The sequence below is a fragment of the Mchenga conophoros genome, linkage group LG11, assembly GCF_057382185.1.
Source record: "Mchenga conophoros isolate Kocher_MC1m ecotype Shallow Benthic linkage group LG11, M_conophoros_male_GT1.1, whole genome shotgun sequence".
NCBI classification, from domain to species: domain Eukaryota; kingdom Metazoa; phylum Chordata; class Actinopteri; order Cichliformes; family Cichlidae; genus Mchenga; species Mchenga conophoros.
The window spans coordinates 20,426,030-20,447,555 of NC_140536.1; the positions used below are offsets into that span (position 1 = coordinate 20,426,030).

Genomic DNA, 21,526 nt, shown 5'->3' on the forward strand with positions numbered 1-21,526 from the left:
CTACTGAGACTGAACCACAAAGACCAAAAACGGTGACATCATGGAGCACACACAGAAGCCAGTGGGTTAATTCCCCCATAGAGAAAGTGGAGTAAAGGCTGCAGAAGGGGAGAGCGTGTCAGACAAACAGAGAGAATGGGCGTGATTTAAAGGAAGGGTACCATAAAGTGCTCTGTGCTCACCCTGCCGCCGTACTGCAGCATGGGGGCGGGTAGCACTCGCCCCGTCACGTGGGCCATCTCGTCACGCACTTTGAACTGGAACTCCTGCACAAAAGGGTCTGCCTCATAGTTGGCACTGCGCACCTGGAAGCAAAGAGTAGTAAAATTAGGCAGGGTCAGGCTAAGGTAACTTTTGACAGCATGACTAAAAGCCACCGCAGTGCTGTGAGGGTGTGCTATAGAGACAATCATTCTCCCAAAGTTTCTGCTGCTGCTTGCACACTTATGGGGGGTTTTGCAAATTAAAAGTAACCTTTGAAAAATCTGCAATTAAAATGACATATTTTTCTCTCGCCTTTAAATGATTAACACATCACCACCACTCTGCCTAAAGATGACTGAAAACAAAGGGGATACACAGATCTGTGTGAAGTAACAAAATCTGATTGCCTTTAAAGCTCAGTGTTTAAACCTTATACTCAATGTGTTAATATAAAAACAAGTGTTAAACACACTAGGCTATCCACAACCAACCTCGAAGAGCTGGTTGTGAGGAAGAGCCGTAACAAAGTTAGTCTTAAAGTGCTCATAATACGCTGATGCAAAAGGAAAAAAAGACTAAATGAAAATTACTGACATGCCACAAAATGTCAAATGTCAGCACTTCTGTCTAGAACAGGACCCATGACCACAATAACCAAAAGTATTACAGGATCCATTATGTAGTTCTGACAAACACAGATTATCTGCTTGTTTTGTGCTCCTGCAACATTCAATCTGTTATTCCAACCACCGTGTTCTTTCAGTTACGAGAAATGTTGCATATAATGAAAATGCCGGCGCAGTGACATCGACAATAATTTCCTGTGGGCAAACGTGGCCATTTTGCTCCACAGTCAACAGATAGCAAGACAGGGTTTAATAAGGTGAGGGCAGGTATTACATGTGTGCTGCTGATCTGACCGTGGCCAGAGGGAGTCACTACATAGTTTGTCATCCTCTCTCTAAACAGCATGCCGCAGACACTATAGTAGCTCCACATTAAAGCTATTAAGATTACAACATTTTGTTGAGCCTGCAGTGACCAGATGTGATATAGAAACGTGTAGACCTGCCTCTGCTCACAATATAAAATGAGAATGTAGTCGAGGAGCTTATAAGACCCGTAATTTAACACAAAAAGTGAACGGTACAGCAACCAAGTATCAACAAGCCTAACAATGCACCCAGTCACCCCTGACCCCCAAAAGAGGCTCTTACTTTTGACCTCTACTCTAAACTCAACCACTGGGAATGCATTCTTGAAGCACTACAGAGGGATGAAATGCTCTGCTGGTTTAATTTTAACAGCAGTAAACATAAATACATCAGCAATACATGCAGCAGTATTACTAATAATATGCTACTGAATGAAATTTCAAGCTACCGTTGCCTGATAAACCGATACAAAATGTGTTAAATTATATCACTAAAATATATTAATATTATTATTTAATAATAATGTAGTGTGTGTTGGGTGGGGGGAGGGGGGGATAAACTGTAAGAATAAAACTAAAAATTCAAAATCTAGAACTTCCTTCACATTTTTCCAAGGTTGTCCAGTGGGCCAGATTGGAGCCTTTGCCAGGCCAATTCTGGCCCGTGGGCCTTATGTTTGACACCCCTCTTCTCTACTGAACAGACAATTCTTAAAACACAGCCCTTTATTGTAATTTCCTATATTCAAACCGTGTGCATGTAGAAGACAGGAGAGCCGTATTCAGAGGGCATTTCCAGAACTCACCAGCCTGCTGATCTCCTCCTGTCTGTCAGGTGCAGAGCGAGCTGTGGCTTTGATCATAGTGGAGGTCTGATTATCTGTCAGCTTCTTGATGCACCGTTGACCAGCTACAATATTACACACCTGCAAGGAAACAAAAGCAAATAAGAGGCTTTCCTTTTTTCTTCCCCCCCGGGCAAACCGGAGCTTTTTCCTTCAGCTGCTCTGGGAGCTGCCCACCAGACCATCATGCTTGATTTAATAGTTACTGTCGGACCCCCCCATAACTGAGTGGAAATGCAGCTTCTTTTCTCTCACCTCTAGGGGCAGGTAGGTGTGCTTTTGCTCCTGGCCCACCTGTAGACAGGGTAAATGTGGATATTTGAGCTGCAGGTTGTACTTCTCCCTGAAGTACTGGGCTACAGTACGCTCTACAGTCTGCCCATTCTCCAGCTGCAGAGGGAACCTGCAGAGAGGAGAGTTTTTGTCAAGAGCAATGCAAATGTTAATTGATGTGAGCTATGTCAAGCGCCCCGCGCATTATTTCGCTATTAATTTGCTTAATGTGCAAGTGACAGACAGAAGGTCATCCCTCTGCAAATGCAAAGCTATTCAACTGCTAAAAGTCTTAACATATTTTTTTTTATTTGTTTTTAAATAGATATTTGGTTTATTGTCAGTTTCAGGATGAAAGAAATGGCTTAGGGAAGTAAGCAATAACTACCAAGCTTAGATCCACATGTGTTTTTGTCGGGCTTAAACTGACAAATCACTCTTTCTGAGATAATTTCCCTTTTAAAAAAAATAATCAAACTGTAGTCATGGCACAGAGAGCAGTTCAGTCCCGACACTGCAGCCACACAGCTGCCTCACGAAGGGATGACTAACATCGAGCGCATGGTTGTCGGATGAGTCAGCCATTATCTGGTTTCTTTGGTAGTGATTCGGTGAACACATCCTCTGGTTTCCCCTGCCTTCATCTCACTCGCACACTGTTCGCAGTGGCTCCTATTCCCTTGCCCGCCCCAGAGGCTGACTCACGTTTGATGGCTGGCAGGTCGACGGGTCACGTTGCAGACGCGGTACTTCCTCCGCATGGTTCCACAGTGCGTCACCTCCACCTTTAAACCTGGTGAATAATACAAAGTGTTACCATTAAGTATTTGCTTTTGTATGAAGAGCTGTGATTCGTGGAGTCCCAGTTTAATCCGATTTGAACTCAACTCGTCACCTTTGATTTCTTTGGTGAATTTGACCCTGTGCGAGTCTGTGAGAGGCCGAGGCTGCTCGTCGATGTTGTGAATATCCAGCACTTCACACATGAACTGGATCACTGGCTGGGCTTTGTAGAAGGCTGTGGCAGACACTGCAAAGGCAAAAAAAAAAAAAAACAACTAGTGTCATTTAGGAACAACAACAAAAAAAAACAAAAAAAAAAAAAAAAAAACCGAAAAATGAATATGACGCACTGCAAACAATATCTAACTGAAAGAGAGAGAAAGAGAAAAAAGTTATATCCAGTCAAAAATCATGTTTTGTTTATTACTGGACAGGAATCAACATCAGAAAAAATAAAAGGCTGTCCAATCAACAGAAAGAACATTTAGCATTACTTTCTTTTTCTTTGCCAATTTCCCTTTTCAAGTTCGTCTTCTGGTGCACCCATGGAAAACATCCAGTACAGCCACCATTTTTACAGCGATTTCGAAAGTTTCATGACGTCAAGAAAAGCTCATCATCTACACCAAATTTCCTCTAAGGTGACAAAATGACACCAGCGTTCAAATTCACTTTCAATTTGATGAAGAGAAAGAAGTCACAGGAAACCAAATTTCGTGAGTAGAACAAGTGGTGACACTTCTGCCTTTTCAGTGCACAGTTAGCAGGCAGTGGAGGTATGTGCCAATGGGACACTCGCGGCACTTCCCAAAGAAATTGTTTTCAAGTAGAGATAAGAATAAAAAATAAATAAACGCTTAAGTCAAAACCTGACAGTAAAGGACCAAAATCACCATATAAAGACCAGCTGAGCTATAACAGCAAAGACTCCAAAAGGAACAAAGTGTATTCCTGATGTTCATTCAAAATGTGCATGGTAACCACACAGCGCAGGAAGCATGATTCATGCAGAAGGGGATGTGGAGGCTACCTTGCATTAGCACCTTGTGTATAAGCACATAAAAGTAGCTGTGAGATGAGAGAGAGGGGGAAACAAAAAAAGAACAGGTATGACAAAACTAAAAGCCAGATCAAAGGAAACCCAAAAATGGACACGGGGAGATGGAGAAGTGCAGCGGTGAGGATGAGAATCTTGAGAAGTAATCTAGTGATGCGTTGTCATCAACATCGTCTCTGAAAACACTAAAAACGCACATCTATGACGCTTAGCTTACCTTCCCACGCATTCTGTTTTCATTATCTATGCGCAGAAGTGTCTGAGTCACCGAAGTAAAAGAAAACTTTTAAAAAGATTTCACTGCTCTGCAATTAAAATAATTTCATTTACACCCACTGGCTACTTCATTAAATACACTTTGCTTGTATCGGGTTGGACCCTCTTTTTGCCTCAGAACTGACTTAATTCTTCACAGCACTGATTCAACAAGGTGCTGGAAACATTCATCAGTGATTGTGGTCCATTTTTACATGATGGCATCAAACAGTTGCTGCCGAGTCGTTGGTTCCACATCCATGATGCGAATCTCCTACTGCTCTATTGGATTGAGATATACGTGAACTCATCGTCATGTTCAAGAGACCAATTTGAGATGATCTGAGATTTGTGAGATGGCATGCTATTCTGCTGGAAGCAGCCATCAGAAGTATACTGTGGTGATTGACATGGTCAGCATCAATACTCCTGTAGTCCAAGAAAATATCCCCCACACGATTACATCACCTGCAGCAGCCTGAACCAAGGATTTATGGCAGGACAGATCCATTCCTTCATGTTGTTTTCACCAAATTCTGACCCTACCTCCATTCATGGGGTAGGGTCAAAATTCTGCTGCTGTAGCTCATCTACTTTAAGATTCTATGTGTTGTGTCTTCACAGGTGCTCTTCTGCATACAGAGTAGCTATTTGAGTCATTTGATTTGAAGCAGTTTGTAAATGCTCCATTGATGTCAGACTACACTCAAAGTTACTTAAATAACATTTGTTTCTTATTCTAATGCTCATTTTGAACCGCAGCAGGTCGTTCTGACCACGACTAAAGTAGTTGCTGACATGTATTTGGCCAATTAGATTTTTAACATTAAAGACCAATTGAATAGGTGTACTTAATGAAGTAGCTGTTGAGAGTACTTACACGCACAAAATGCAGACTGTGGGAGGTAGTGTTAGTTTCCTTCGTGCTTGGCTATTTAAGGCAGGCTTACTACTTTGCTTTACAAATATACAATGCAGCATGTGAATGGTTTGCAAAGAGTCGGAGTTCTAGTTTGCTGATGAAGAGCAGACAAGACAGCTACCCTCCTGACCCCAGAAACACCCACTAGTCTCATATATGTAGGCACAACAGCACAAGCACACACATACATGCTTCTCTCCGTCTCCACAGCAACAAACTAGTCAGTTCCCATCCAGCCAAGAACCCACTTTCCTCCGTGTTCCTTAGGCGCTCTCTCGCTCACACTCACACACTCTCTTATCAGCAGCCCTGCCAGACACAATCTCCACAAGCCTCCTGCGGTGTGCATATGGCAGGACACATTCTCTGCCATCCCCTCTGCCACATATTTTTCCACAAATAACAACAGATTGAAATTGTAGTGCATTGTCTCGTGTTATGTTTCTCTACTGATAGGAAGCTCAAGCTAGAGCCAATTATTGATTTCGATTTTCAACAGTTCCATTTCCAAACAACCCACATTTAGCCAACAGAATTAACTCGACGCTAACAAATCGAATCGGTTTTCCGGTGACTGAACATAAAACAGCAGGAGTTTCGAGGTTGGTTGCGTGAAAACACAAGAGCAAAAAGCTCATCTTTAAGGCTATGTTCACACTGCAGGTCTTAATGCTCAAATCCGATGTTTTTGTCTGCTCGTTCACACTACAAATAAAATGTGACAGCAAACGCGCTCTAGTGTGAACCCTCAAAGCGGCCCGCATGCGCAAAAGAAGGCGTCACACACAACGCACTCTGTTTAGACCAGACCAAAAAATATTGTTTGACTGATGGCCCTTAATATAAAGACTTGTTCCTGACTTTACGTTTCCCAATTTTGCTTTAAGTTATAAAGTTATTTTGTTATTTACATATGGCCTAATAATGATCCTTATTGCTGTTTTAGAGAGGAGCGGTGCTTCAAAGGATAGTTGCAGATTTCTGTCAGAATCTGCAGATCATACAGTACAAATAAAATGTTAACGTTTCTCCAATGTTGTCTTCCCAACAGTTTCACTAACATCTACACTGGATGGCCAGGAAACATTCACGATGTCTTCTCCGGCGCTGATAATTGGCGTCTGTCTTGTGTCAGTGACGTAAAAGATGGATTTAATGCGACATGACCATTCAAACAGCAGTCGCTTTCTGAAACATCAGATATGTATCGGATTCAGTACCACATACTAAAGTGACTCAGATGGGATTTTAAAATATCAGATTTGTGCGGTTCACACGGTCATACCATGATCGGATATGGGTCGCATAGGGTCCAAAAAGTCGGATTTGATGCGCTTTCGCCTGCAGTGTGAACGTGGCCTAAGTTTCTCTTTAGACTACAGAAGGTATTCATGAAAACATTAGGCCCTCAGTACAGCATGAAGTGAGCCTGCCAGACCCCATCATTGCTATTGAAACAAATAAAGTTTGACATGCATCTATTAAGAAGCATGTCAAAGTTTTGTCCAATAAAGTCATTACATTTCTTCAAATAAAAAGTGGAAAGATCATGTGCAAAAACTCTATAAAAACTGTAACATGGAGACTTGATATTATAATCCAGCTTCCCCAGCTGCAAAAGTGAAATGGCAAAATTGATTTGTGACTGTAAACAACCAAAAATTGAATTACAAAGAAGAGGCTGTGGGTGTTGGGCATTTTTCAATATTTAGTAATATGAGGAATATGGACTTTACTCTTTTGTTTTTGAGTCAAGAATTAAAAAAAAAAAATAAATGATGGCAAGGAAAACACTGGGTTTTTGTTCTTACCGTCAATGTTTAGCATCATCTTCCACATGGCAGGGCGCACAGATTGGTGGAAACCAAACCAAACTTCCCTCCCACCTCCCAGAGGATGGTCGTAGCCTTCTGGAGCAGAGAAGAAGGATCGGCCCACTGGAGTGTACCTAGATGCAGAAAACGGGGAATTATAAGTTTGATATTAAAGGGAACCCAATCATACTCATTTCCAGCTCCACAATTTTTTTCTGGGCTCTAGTAGAGTAGCTCTATATATGACTAACAGTATATAAATCTGCAGCTTGATGCAGACTGACCGTGTCTGTAAGGAGGTGTTTTAGCAATTCTCCCTTTAAGCCACCTGTTAATCAAGCCAGCTTTCTTCTGATTGGCTGACAGTTGCAAACAGAAGATTATAAAAGTAAGTGACTGAGGCCAATGCTGTGTACCTGAGATAGCAATATTAAGATATCCCCTCTCAATTACATCATCAAGAGTCCTAAAGCAGAGCATTTAGAGCAGCCTGAATTTTTGGCTCATATGGATTAGCATACCATGATCTCACGGCTATGCCTGAAAAACAAAAGGTCAAATAGGAGCAAAAGAAATCTGTGTTGAAGATGAAGGAAAAAGTAAAATTAGCTTGAATTGAGAATGTAGGTTAATATGAATTTATGCGGAGTCACATTCAGCTGCTGTTCAATATGGCCTGAAAGTACATCAGCGAGATGAGAGGGTGGTAACATTGCCCGGACCCATTAACCTCCTATTACCCGTCCAAAAAGACTCATTATGTATTGTATATAGGTCTCATTCGTCTTTGCAAATCTTACATTTGCAATGTGTCAAAATGCCAATGTAATACCGGGCTGCCAGAACCTGTGAGCACAGCTAAATGAAAGGTGTCGATATTACCACTTTTTAATAATGCTTTGAAAAAGGTTTTCATTACAGCTCTGGCAATATTGTGTTCAACTGTGCTTTTGCTGAGCCTTAGGGAAGCGATACTGAATGAAAGGTGGTAAGGTGCTTGTGAGCGACCGTGTCAGCCGTGTTTGATTTCCGCTGGGATCGGAGTGCTGATATTAGTGCTACTAGGACAAAATAAATACATTGTATTTGCTATGAGTATCTCAGGGATTGGATTTTACAATGTCTGTGTTTGGTGACTGAAGATGAAGCTAAAGAAAGTACAGAAGGTAAAAGTAAATTAAGGATGAAAACGTTCCTAATTTAAGTTCATTCCATAACTTTATCTGCCAGTTATCTTACATGGTATTATAAGGAAATCATTCAAGAAAAAAACAAAAAACAAAACATGACAGCAATAAGCAGCTCACTTCATGGAGGGCAAGTTTCGCAGTACTACGTCCACTGCGTGTACAGGGTTGGTGCTGATAGGCTTGTCCAGCTCAAGGGGTTCAGGCATGCTGCGGCCAGTCAGCACCTCGTGGAGCATGTGCCAGCTGACGAGAGACACGAACTTAATGGAAACTTTGAAGGGCCGATCTTTCCCTCCCTCTCCTGGGAGAGTGACATCCAGGTCCACCTGTGGGCCAAAACAAAAGGAGTGCAGACAGATTGATGCTCTGAACATCGTCTACGTTCTTTAACAACCGCAGGGATGCATCGTTTCTCACTTAAGGTGATAATGAGCAGCTGAGATTGTGTGTCTGAGTACATTCAGTTTGCACTGAAGAAAAAGGAGCGTTTGTCTCCTTTGTGTCTGTGTCTTTTCTGCAGCTCACCCCCGTGGGTGCCACAGGCAGTGGGTTGGCTGTGTACAAACTCCTCTTTCCATCGTAGACTGGCCTGCGATCCCCAAAGATTGTCACCTTGAAGTGCTGCACCATAGAGTCAACCACCTCCCTGCACAAGATGAACACAAAGGATTTGCAGTTGTTCTGTCTCTTGTAAAAAGTGCATGCCGACAGAAGTAACAGGCACAACTTTACACTGTGTGCTGTGAGCTCTCCACTGGACAGAAGCGGCAGTTGGCAGCTATAAGCCAGGCTAAAAAAGCTAGCATTAGATTTTGCTTTCATCCCGTGCCCCTCCTGTACAACACAAACAATATCTTCTGTGTACAACAACTTCAGGTACGCTCTGGCAAGTGCTAGGTCACTTCAAGCTGCTCAATATTTCATGATGGATTAGAACGAGAAATGTAGCTAATGTAAATATTGCATGTGAGAGGTTTTCCAGAAAGCAGCCAGTGGATCAATCTTACCTGTTGACTCGCCGTGGGCACTTGTCAGGCTTGATGTCCACCTCGTAGAGGTAGACATCCATCTTGGGGATCTCCACCTGGAAGCAGTTGGCCAGCAGCTTGATTGGCTTCCCCATGGTGCCATAGCCAGGCCGCCGAGGCATGGAGAACAGGGACTGGGCCCCAACGGCTCCTGAGGGGGGGTAAATTAAAAGATGATGTGAGGTTGATACACATCCTGGAACTTTTAGCATTTTCAGACCTTTAGTTTATCTTCAGTAAAGTCTAAAAGGTGATTAGATTTAGCAATATACTCCTTAGAAGATATTACATTATTTGCTTGGAGTTTCATTTTTGACACAAGCAATTATTTATTCATTTAAAAAAGAAAGAAAGAAAGAAGATGCACGATGAATTAAAAGGTACTTTTATGTTTTTTAATAAACAAACATGCTACACTCAGTGAAACCACATCTAACACTTAGAACTTACCGTAATCCTGCATACAGAGGAAAGTCTAGAGATGATGCAGATACGCAGGGAAACATCTAGTAAAGAAATAGTAATGACTGTGTACTGAATACTGTCATACTTTAAAAAAAAAAAAAAAAAAGAGTGAGAAAAACCCACAGACATGTAAGCTCTTTGACATGTGCTTCATGACACATCGACTCACAATGAAACATGTGTCCGCCTCATTTTAACTATATACAGAATCTGAATGAGGAGGTGCATGAGTCACCAGATGAAATACTCTTGATGACCAACATATTCAATGATGCAAAACAACAGCTTCTATCATAAGAAATCTCTCATCCAAATAACAACAAACAACAGAAAGACCGCGAAGAAAAAGAAAATAAACAAACTCAACGTTGTGACTTCACATCCCTCCGACATGACTGTCGTCACATTTCAGATGACTTTTAACAGGATCTGCCAACTCAAGGAGGAGCAGGAAAAAACAATGATTCAACTTTCTCCTGGAACTACAACAGCACCGCGCAATATTAATGAAGGCTAGTTGTGTAGCACTAAGAGAACGTAAAACACGTGTCGGGCAGTTGACCTGTGTGCGACACAGATCACACATTTGGTCTTAAGAGAACATGCGCACACCAACACCAAGACCATGAGATGTCTTTGACATGAGTCACTTTGATCCAGAAACGGAGCATTCTGTTCAACTTAATGCACCACGCTCATGTCAGGGCTATTTCTGGCTCTGCTGAGGCTTGCCTTCACACGGCCCAAACGATTATGCTGATGTGCCAATACACTGTTTGGATTCAACTTATAATGCCACAGTTCACTAGGATATTGTTATACAAGAGACACTTTTACACAAAAACTCCAGAGAGACTCGCTTTATGCATGCCTCTTCACAACCACTTTTTTCAGTTTTCAATGCCTGGGGCTCTGCCCCCAATGTGTCACTGAAACATGAGTCATATTACGTTTGTGATTCATTGCACATTTCTGACATCTGTGGGTGATACTGGGGTTGAGGGCCCAGCTGAAGGGAAGTTCATAAAAACCTCTCCACAACAGAAACAGAAACCTTCTGTGACGAATCAGCAGACAACGTGAGCTTGTTTATTTACAGTCGGGCTTTGGAAGCTGGTGCTCTCTGCCCTGCTCAATTTTTCAGTTGCTCCCCTGGTGGGCTCTGGAGTGAAGGCTAACAGGGTTGATGGAGGGTAAAGGCCACTTGTTTGAAATCGCTGCTGGGGTAAAATGCTGAAAAAGAGAAGTCTGGAATTCCTGTCGTGGTCGTCTCTCCCACACAAAACTATGTGCACACGTACTTTGTAATGGTAATTCCCTTGGGCCCCTTAGTGAAACTTGTGAGGTAAGCCTGATTTGAGACACACAGGCGAAACAGAAAAGAGGAGGAAGACATGCTGATCAGTCTGAATGAAAGCAAGAAAAGGTGTGTGCCAATTCCACAAATTCCAGTCCTTGATACAAACTTCCAGAAGCTCTTCATTAATAAGAACGCTTCTTTTTTGTTACGGTCCCAGTGAGGTTGGGAAGTATTAGAGGGGTGGCAGGGAGTGGTAGGATTATAGTAGGCAGAGTTGGCTTTTTCTAGCTTTCATCTACCTCTGACTTCCATTCAGTGTGAGTCACAGAGCCACCACAGGCACAGAAACACATACTTGAGCATCCTGTTCCTGGATTATGCAGTGAGTGAATTACAGGAGCAATGATGGGGTCTTGCAGTGAATAAAAGAAAAAAGAAAGAAAAAAGAAACGAAGAAACAAAAACAAAAAAAGGCATACCACAGAGCAACAAGCTGTGGCATTGCACACACAGACACACACCCCTACCACTTACTTTTGTTTCGATATGAAAACCACACACGGATGTACAGTAATTTGTAGCTGTGGTTTTGCACCGGCATGCTGAAAGAAGGGCCTTATATTTCCCACGTTACACAATTAGTTACCATTTCTGGCATTTCGCACAAATGTCACGTCTTCCTGAAACAAACGTTTAGTTCTTTGAAGCTAAACGTCCCATCAACCTGCCTCCTGCAGTCATGCCGTCGTGGCATCGAAACAAGTTGTGCCGCTGTAATCAAAACACCGGTCCCATCACTGTGGTATTTGGCTAGACGGCCTCTGCATTCTTTAGCTTCCTGTGAATCGCGATTATGGGCGAGTCTGTCACTTTTGCAAATGTTTTGAGATCATGTAATGGTGCATGCAAAGTGAAAATCTCCACAGAAACAATTCAAAAAACTTAAGTTTCCTTAAGCCCCAAACTTCTTGTGCACAGCAAAAAGAAACCAAAAGATTTTTTCCTTTTATATAATCTACTTAGATTTCTGCAGATGAATAAAACCTGCCAAAGTATGCATTTGCAGCGATTACTGCTTGCTGTGAACATAGATGGGACCTCACAACATTACGCGCATGGCAGGCACCATGCTGTGATGCTGAAAATTTACCAAGCATGGCACACAGATGTGTTTTTACAGCATTTTCCAAATAGCCACCCTGACCCCGATCATTCAGCAACAGGCCAAGTATCTCTCCCTGCATCTTTCTCTCCTGAAAGCTGCATCTCAGTTCCCTCCACAGACAGACATAACAAACGGAGTTATCGACAAAAGCAGGAACAAGAAGGCCTGAGAGGAAAGTTTAACTGAAGATGGTGGTGGAGTGACCGTGAGAGCAGTACAAATCTCACGCTTTGTTATAAAAAAAAAATTTAAAAACCACAGTACCAGTATAAAAGACTTAGAGGTAACTCTCAGCAAGACGTTCATGACAACTAAGTACTGATATTTTTATACGATGACTCAGACCTTGACAATCAAACCTTGGGGACACTTGGGGCTTGCTAGGTGTGTGGGAAGCTGTACAACCCACAACACGCAAGCATGATACACTAATTTACAGTAACATCTATAGAGGAAAAAACACAAAATGATAATCAAAATATGCAGAGGGCATTAAAGTCTTCGACTGCTGGCGGAGCGCCTGTTACAGTTTGCCTTTACAAACAGTGAAATCTGAACCACAGACGTGTACATCAAAACGGTTACCAAGTCTTTGTAGACTCAGCATCTGTAAGCGTTCGAGGAAACCTCGGCAAGTTGAAAAATACCACGCTGCATGTGTATTTGTGCACTGTGCACTTTTAGGTAATTACAGGAAGGACGTCTTAAACAGAAGAGAGTAGATGTAATCTATAAGTATGTTTTCCCCCAGGCTGTAATGTGCAAAGTAAAAGAGGGCAAAAAGTCAAAAAGTCAAAAAAATAATAATCTAAGCCCTGGGATCAGTTATTTGTTTTAATTTTAGGGCAGTTATTTAAGACAATGAGTGTGCTAAAGACTGGATTTATTTGTATTTTTTCTCGCTAACATGGCTTCGTCTGGGTAACAAACCTGGATTCAAATCAACTGGAGCCTTTGTGTGCAGAGTTTCGCCGTGCTTCTGCGAGGGTTCTCTGTGGGTACTATGGCTTCCTCCCACAGTCATGCATGTCAGGTTATTCTTAGCAACACTAAATTGGCTCTAGGTGTGAATGTGAGAGTGACAGATTATAACCTGGACAGGTCACCAATCTACCTCTTGCCCTATGACAGGCATAGGCTCCGGCCCAACTGCAACCCTGAATTAGACAAACAGAAGAAAATGGATGGACTGCCATTTAAGAGGTTCTAAAATGTTGCCAAATCTTACAAAGCTCCATAATACAATTTTATTTATGTAGCGGCAAATCACAATAGTTGCCTCAAGGCACTTATATCGTAAGGTAAAGACGTTACAATGATAAAGTGAAAACCCCTAGATGACCCCCTATGAGCAAGCACTTGGCGACAGTGGCAAGAAAAAAAAACAACAACTGCCTTTTAGCAGAGAGAAACCTCTGGCTGAACCAGGCTCACGGAGTAGCAGCCATTCGCTGCGACCTATTTGGGATGAGGGGCCAGAGACAGGGCTGAGATGTTAGGCATCTCCACATTTAAGAGAAATACTAGTGGCCACCAGTGCTACCTCTCAACATCCTAATAGATATACCCATAGTATCAATTTGAAACTGCCGCATCACCTTGTTCAAGTTATCACAGTCACAAACTTTAGTGGCCACGTCGCTTGCCCACCCAGCACAGTGACGCCAATACCCCATCAGCCTGCAACGGCTGGGAGGGTAAAAAGTAATACAAGGCTTTTCAAAGTGAAAACCAAACACCTAACAAATGACAGTCCGTCTCGAAGTAGCATTTTCTGTTAGCAACAGGCTCAATGACAAATGACCATTTCCATTTTTTCTGTGCTTGAAAAATTCAGAACCTGAATTAATCTACCGTAGTTTCACTGATAGCAGATTTCTTCAATGACATAAGTTTTTAAATATTGTTTTGAAAGATTAACATTAACAAATGTGTCATCCACAATTTACACCATGTTTAAATATAATAAGTTCCAAAGACAGCTGTGAATCTTGACAGTTTAAGCTTTCAGAGAACATTTGCTTTATTTTTCATTTCTTTGCACACCAGACATTCTGCAACACAATTCATCTCTTGCATGTAAAGCACGCTGCATTCAGACGTCTTTATCGTTTATCATTATCATGTTTTAAATAGTTTTAACAGTTTCTCATTCATACTTCTTTAACATCTTCACTTTAGCACTATGTGGCACTTGTAATGTGTAGTCACGTCGAACACTGAATCTTGGTCACAGTGACAATTTCCATGTTTGTTTTACATGAGAGTGAAGAAAACAGGACGATTGCTTAAACCGATTCTGCCAACATTATGTGGGGTTCATGTGTAAAATTGGCTTATGTGAAATGTTGCTACAACTTAAGCTAATCTTCCAATTAACACAGATCGACTAATCAAGATTAAACCTGGTTTTTTTGGTTCCATTTCCTCTGAATTTAGACCTATTTAAGAGCTTATTAAAGATTACAGTGAGCATTTCTCTGAACGCGTTTAATTTGTTCCCAACTCAGCTCACGCAAAAGCACTTCCGCCTCCTTTTACATCGTCACATCATGATGAAATAAATAAGAATCCACACGCAGTCATTGATATTAAATTAGATGCCTTAGTGGCTTTTTGTATTACTAGAAAACCTTTGGCAAAGACAAGTGAAGATATTTGGTTTTATTAATTGTAAACAACCCTACTGAGCCATCAGTGCCACACTGCTCTGCAGTGGTGCACATGGAATAAGATACAAGTAAACATTATATCACAAACCAATAATTGAGATGCCTTTCTAAGAGTATGAATATTTTCAAGAAACATCTCAGCAATGTGAACTCATTTCACTCCGCTGCTTTGCAACACCACACAGTCACACTGTACACAGTGGGCTCAGAGCCAGAATAACTAGCTGGTGAGAAGCTCGGCTGACATCCAGTCCTTGCTAACTCCCTCAGCCACATCCCCCAGTACACAAACGTCCACGCTACTAACGAGTGCACATGTCCACACACCAACACACACACACACACACACACACAATACAGCTGTTGTGTTTCTAATCCGGAGAGGCCAGCGCTGTGGGAACAGGGAGAGTGCTCCGTGGCCAGGCACAATGGCGTCAGTCCCAACACCCAGATCCTAGAAACACACACACACACACACACAAACACACACACTCAGACATACGCAGAAAGACTGACAGCAAGGATTGATGCACACCATTCACAGCCAGACTCCTCCCTTCTTCTTCCACCCTCATCAATCTCAAGAGTGTTGCATTTGGCACCCAAGGGAGTCGCTGCCACTCTCTACCACGGATAGACACCAACAAGATGCCACATACTGACAGGCTGACGAGTCCCTGATCAGACACGAGAACAAACTGAAGCAGAACGTGAGCTAAAGAGTGGATGTTAAAGTAATTTATTAATTAAAGTAATTATTACAAGAATGCAATGGATTTCAATCATTACTACCAACTTTTTTTTTTTTTTTTTTTTTTTAAAATCACTCAATCCATCCATCTTCTTCTGCTTATCCAATTCAGGATCATTGGAGTGCTGGAGCCTATTCAAGCTGTCACAGGTGAAAGGCAAGGTACACCCTCGCATTCACAAATGCAGATTAAAATTCAAACTTGCAAAGAACAAACCATACACAAATATACTCCAGACACATCACTTCCTCTGCAAACAGTCAGTAATAAAATCTGAGGGTTTTTTTCTGGAAATCACGGACGCAAAATCTTCCAGGTAAAAGAGGAATGAGACCATCCAGTTCATTATCAGCGCACAGTTTACGAGCCTGACTGTGTGGAGGAATAAAATGAAGCGACTGGAGTTTATCCAGAGCTTTTCTAATCTGACCACTCAAAGCAGGTTACACTACAAGCCACATTTTGCCTTTTCGCAGAGATTCACACTGCACTTAAGTGCTCAATCCACCTTGCATTCAAGCTGACAACTAATTTAGAATAAGTTACCATGCATGTTTTGGAAGTCAGAGTAAAAGGCTAAATAGACCAGCACTTACATAGCACTTTTCTACTCCAAGCATTAAAGCCAATACATGTTATGTTCATCAATTCACACATAAATACAGTGCTCTTAAAAAATAAATAAATAAAAATAAAATGTAACCATCAAGAACGTGCTCACACTTCAGTGGATGCACTGGGCATTGCGTATCTTACCCAAGAACACTTTGAATTGCAAACTAGAAGGGCAAGTAAGCCAGGGATTGAACCACCAACCGCCTGATCAGTGAATGACCTGCTCTACCAGATCTCCAGGCATTTCTTTGTGGAGCCTGAATTTTCTCCCTGTGCCTGAAAGCTCAACAAAGAAAGACAAGGAGATCAGGAGGTTCACGTGGATAACTGTGAATTCACAATTAACGCTGAACAATGTACACCAACCAACCGCGTTTAAGCCACTTCCCTAACATAGTAACGGTTCCTCTTGTATCTTCAAAACAGCTTTGACCTCAAGAGATACTGTATTCTGTGGTGGCTGGGACATTGTTGGTGGATGTAGCTCAAGTTTGTTCAAGCTAAACTCGGGGAAACTCAATTAAATTGGGATCTCGAGAATTTGAAGGGAGAGTGGGTGCCAATGCCTTGTTGGTAAGAGTGTGCAACAGTGTTTAGTTGGGTGTTATGTGCCAAAGTAACGTCCACGTGAATGCCAAGACTGAAGGTTTCCCTCCAGAATATCAAGATGTACAGGTTTTAGGGTAACATATGCTGCCATCTACGTGACGCATTTTTTCCAAGAAAAATCAGCAAGAAAATACCAAACTACATAATTTGCATACCAAGTATGTGCAGAGAAAGAGTTTCCGTGCCAAACTGGCCTGGCTGGTGTTCAGAAAGGTCACAGACTGATAACATTCACCAACTATGAAACTGAAAGAGAGGGGGAAAACTAAAAAAATCAATACATAAACACGAAGGCCCAAAATTATTAAGCAACAATTAAAAATTTACCTTCAAAACTGTAACAACTGGTTTTGTTCCAAGAAGAGGTCAGGGTAAAGTACCCCTCACCCCTCAGGAATCATTTATTATGAGAAAATTCTTCTGACTCACTGGCATTAGGCCGTCTTACTGACTCAGCTTACGCATATTTTATACATACATTTATTCATATGTAGATAGATGTGTGTACTTACACACAAAAAGTCCTAGCTGTGTTAAAATGACTGGGAGAATTTATTCAGGCAGGCTAAATGGGGCTTTCCGTTTTACTAGTCCAGGCTGAGTGGAAAAGTGGATGGAGCAATCTAATAGCTTAACTACAACCGAAACAGAGCAACACTTGATGTTGTGTTAAAGTGTTAATAAGAACCGGCTTACATTAAAAGTTTGTTTTAAAACTGGACTTTAATAAATAATAGTTAATATAATTAGAGCTAAAGGTTTTGAATTATTTACACAGTTAACACCTTGATACAACCGAGACAAATGAAATAAGCATCAACGTATCGTTTAGCCTCTGGCCATGTACGCTTTTCCTTTAGTCTAATTTCCCACATTTATACAAAGAGAGTTCAAAATGGCTGTTTAAAGTCTTCAGCTTAACGTTTTAGATCTACTAAATACATGTCTGAGGCCAAAGGCCAACAATCAGAAATGACTGACTTCTGATCGTACTGAAAAATTGATGTAGTCCTCTAACATATCAGCAGAAGGTAGAAATGAAGGGAATCACTGGCCTCTTAAATGACTCCCTCTGGTTCTGCTGAATTATTCTGTCATTACATCACCTGAGAAGCATTTAAATCAACCTCCTCTTTTCCAAACAAATGCACCTCTACCTTACGTGACTGCCTATTGACAGCTCTCTTGTCAATGCCGAATGGAATAATAATGAAGATAGTCTGCTGGAACTGATTAACCAATATACTTCTGTTTTTTCTCCAGTGAGCTCAAAAACAAAGCACACAGACACATTTCCCTATCTCAGTCACCACCCGCCCCCTTCTTCCTCTCCATATCACCCCCCCAAAGAAAAATGAGACCCTTAGAGCTCCCCCCAAAAACAGATCTCAGGAAGGGGGGGGGGGGGGGGAAGGTGGAGGTGGAAAAGAGGGCAAGGTGACACATCACAGACCTCTAGCTTTTCACAAAATGCACACCCACTAGCTGCAAGCCCAAAACATGTGTCATACAGAGTTGCCGCCCAGTATACTACTGCAACACATGACTAACACTTTTTCAATGAAAATAAGAGGACCACAGCATTTAAGGGATGATGTTAAAATGGTTCTGATAGCTTATTTATCAGATTTTATTTTGGGAAACGCAACAATAAAAGGCAAGAGTACAGCAACCTTTATTCTCCTCAGTTGAGGAATGAACAGACCAAAAACAGACCTAGCTTCCGGGTCGCAAAAATGAAGCAGAAGTGCCTTAAACCAGTGTTTTATCTGAATGCCACCAGATGGAAACAGCTATGGCTACAAAAAGACCTTCTGTCCTGTAGAAGCACATGGAAAAAAAGTCATTTGCATTGACCTCTAAACATTTTCCTCCTGAGTTTATGGTCTCAGTCAAATTAAACCTATTTTATAAATCTTTTAACAGTCAGATCTAAGCCTCCTCGTCGCATCTATTTTCTGTAACCAAGACAGCAGCGGTGGCGACGTTCCAACAACAGCCAACACTTACCATTTCCATATTACATTAAGAGATTATATTCTGTTTAAAATAAAGAAAGATGTTTTTAGGAAGCTTTGGTCAATAAAACAACAACAACAACAACAACAGAAAAAAAAAACTCCCTACAAAACAACTAAAAAGCAATGCTAAATTGCATTCTCCATAGAAACCAGCAACAATATACCAATGTTAACATTATGGGTGGCTGGGGTTTTAGACGGGGACTGCCTATTGTCAGCAGGCTGCTTGAATGAACTGAGCATTATGAGGAGAGACTGCAAATCAAGTACTAAGCCCTCCCTCAAAGCCGACCCCACTGTCTGCTGAAAATCCACAGAGAATCAACGTACAAGGAGAATGACAGGGAAGGCAGAGTTTCCCACTGGGGCACAGAGAAGGATACAGAAGCAGTAACCCGGGAGGGAATGGGGGTGGTAACTGTGTGAACTTAAAGAAAAAAAGAAAAGAAAAAGAGCGGGAAACGAACGCACGAGTGTGAGAAAAACAAGTGGGGAACGAAACGAAGAGAACAAAAGCAAGACGGTGGTGCGACAAACAAACACTCATTTTCCAGAGTCGTTCTTCATTAAACTAGTTCATGTCCCATTAATGTGTTAATGGACAGTAAAACCCACTTCCAAGGCTGCCTTTCATGTGAAGCTGACTCATCTCCAGCCAGCTCAAATCCCACCTGCTTACTCGGTGTAGTGTGTCAGCTGGAAGGTGGGGGAGCCCCCCCTGCTGTACTGTACGTGCCGTCTCATTGTCTTCCAGTAAATCTTTCAATATGCCCAGTATGTTTATATATACAGTTGTTTCCACTAAAGCTGTTCAAGGAATCAATCTTTAATTTCAAACTCTACTTTTGCAGTTATTAAAGTGAGAAAACCAAGATAAACCCATTACCATGCTCTATTTTGCAGGGCAGTAACTCTCTTGATTTCCTATTCAGCACATCTTTCCCCCCCTGTAGTTTTGACCTTTTCATAAAGACTATCTGCTATTTTAGTTTTTCACTTGACTTAAAGGTAATTCATTTCATTGAACGCAAGTTTCTTCTTGAGATAATTTCCCCCCATAAGCGAGCAGCCCTATGAGCAACAAGTCTTTAGGATTTTCAGAATGACAGACTTAATCATTTTGCTCTCCTCGAGCTGTAACACCTTCATATGAGGGGTTTTCCTGAATGGGCGTCGTTAATGCACTCCGCTGAGCCTGATCAGCCCCTACACAATAAAGGCCATTACTTTTATAATAATACAAAGGTTAGAAAGATTCAGTTTTCTGCATTTCCTCATAAAATGTTTTACAGTCAGAAGCAGGTTATGTTTATTTGCAAACAAATGTTTTAATCTCACAGAGAAACTAACGTAGGCTTTGGAGATCTATTTGAGAGCGTCAACATTTCCAAGTTTATAGCCAGAGAGTTGCTTTTTAAATTTCTGATGCAGCTGGCACCGAATTCCACAAATTGATGAGTTTACTGTGCAAATTCTGGCATGTAGCCCAGGAGGTCGAGAAGTCATCCACTAATTGGAAGGTTGGTGGTTCAATCCCTGGCTGCTCCAGTCTGCGTGCCTAAGTATCCTTGGACAAGATACTGACCTGATCCCGAGTGTGAATGGGTGAATGAGGTATGTTGTTCTGAGTGCTCCAGTAGAAAAAAAAGAAAAAAGGGCTATATAACAACCGGTCCATGTACTTCATAAGATTAATTAATATTTCTTTCTCTAGAGAAGGGTCAGAATAAATCTGGGGAACCGTCAAGTTGGATCACACTGGCTAATGCAGGTAAACAGACCAAACAGCTGGACAGCCTTTTTCTCAGCTGTTCCCTTTACGGGACACCAGAGCGGATCATCTGCCTACATCTCCCCCTCACCCTCTTTCACCACATGAGCTGTCGTTGTGGTCTTCCTCTTTTCATCTTGACTTTCACCTCACTCTTCCACACCCTTTTTCCTTCTTTCAGCATCCCTCCTGACTAGGATACTACTACACACTACATAATGTTGTTAAAAATCAGCAACACAGTGGAAATTACTGAGATCAGGTTAATGCTACCTTCATAGAAGTTGATCTAGCATTAAGCATGAGAAGAAAGATGACGGCTGGAAGTGACAGGTGTCATATTTGCGGATTTTGTTGTTGTTTTTTAATATATTAATCCCATTTGAAGCAGACTGAACTGCTATTTTCAATTTGCTGCGAGCAAAATTTAGGTGCAAAGCAATGTGTTTGATGTGATTATTTCCTTCTGTGCCAACAGTTACGTGAGAGATTGATGACTGGAGAACAAACAAGAGGGTGCACAACAAATCACAGCACTAAAGCAACGTATTTCCCAAAATACCCACCGCTTATTTAAAGGCTCTCTTGTATAGCGCCACACAAGAAAAACCTCCATCATACTGATGCATTTTAAATATAATCTGTGAAACATCTGAGCTAGGTATTAACAGCTCCACATGGATATCATAGTACGGGAAGATGTTGGTGTTGCGGTTTGATGTCTCGGTTTCAGATGTGTCACACCCCCAGTGCCACTGAAACCTTCAAATCTCTGCGTTCTGCGTGTCAAAAGAATACAGATTACTTTAAATACGAGTCCTATATAACTGTGCCCGTGATTTGAACATCAT

General features: G+C 41.6%; 1 protein-coding gene across 2 annotated transcripts in view; it reads right to left on the minus strand.

Moving 5' to 3' along the window:
* The window catches only part of ago3a (argonaute RISC catalytic component 3a), a 39,145-nt gene that overhangs the window by 14,912 nt on the left and 2,707 nt on the right, over positions 1–21,526 (minus strand). The window contains exons 2-10 of one of the 2 annotated variants that reach the window (XM_085291409.1): positions 9,285–9,456; positions 8,803–8,923; positions 8,395–8,603; positions 7,085–7,221; positions 3,152–3,286; positions 2,962–3,049; positions 2,239–2,386; positions 1,945–2,064; positions 183–305 (exon numbers count right to left, since the gene is read on the minus strand). In XM_085291409.1, coding sequence (XP_085147535.1) covers positions 183–305; positions 1,945–2,064; positions 2,239–2,386; positions 2,962–3,049; positions 3,152–3,286; positions 7,085–7,221; positions 8,395–8,603; positions 8,803–8,923; positions 9,285–9,456 — 1,253 coding nt within the window. Of the gene's footprint in view, positions 1–161; positions 306–1,944; positions 2,065–2,238; positions 2,387–2,961; positions 3,050–3,151; positions 3,287–7,084; positions 7,222–8,394; positions 8,604–8,802; positions 8,924–9,284; positions 9,457–21,526 lie in introns of both variants that reach the window. The other variant, XM_085291407.1, reaches the window with a different exon arrangement.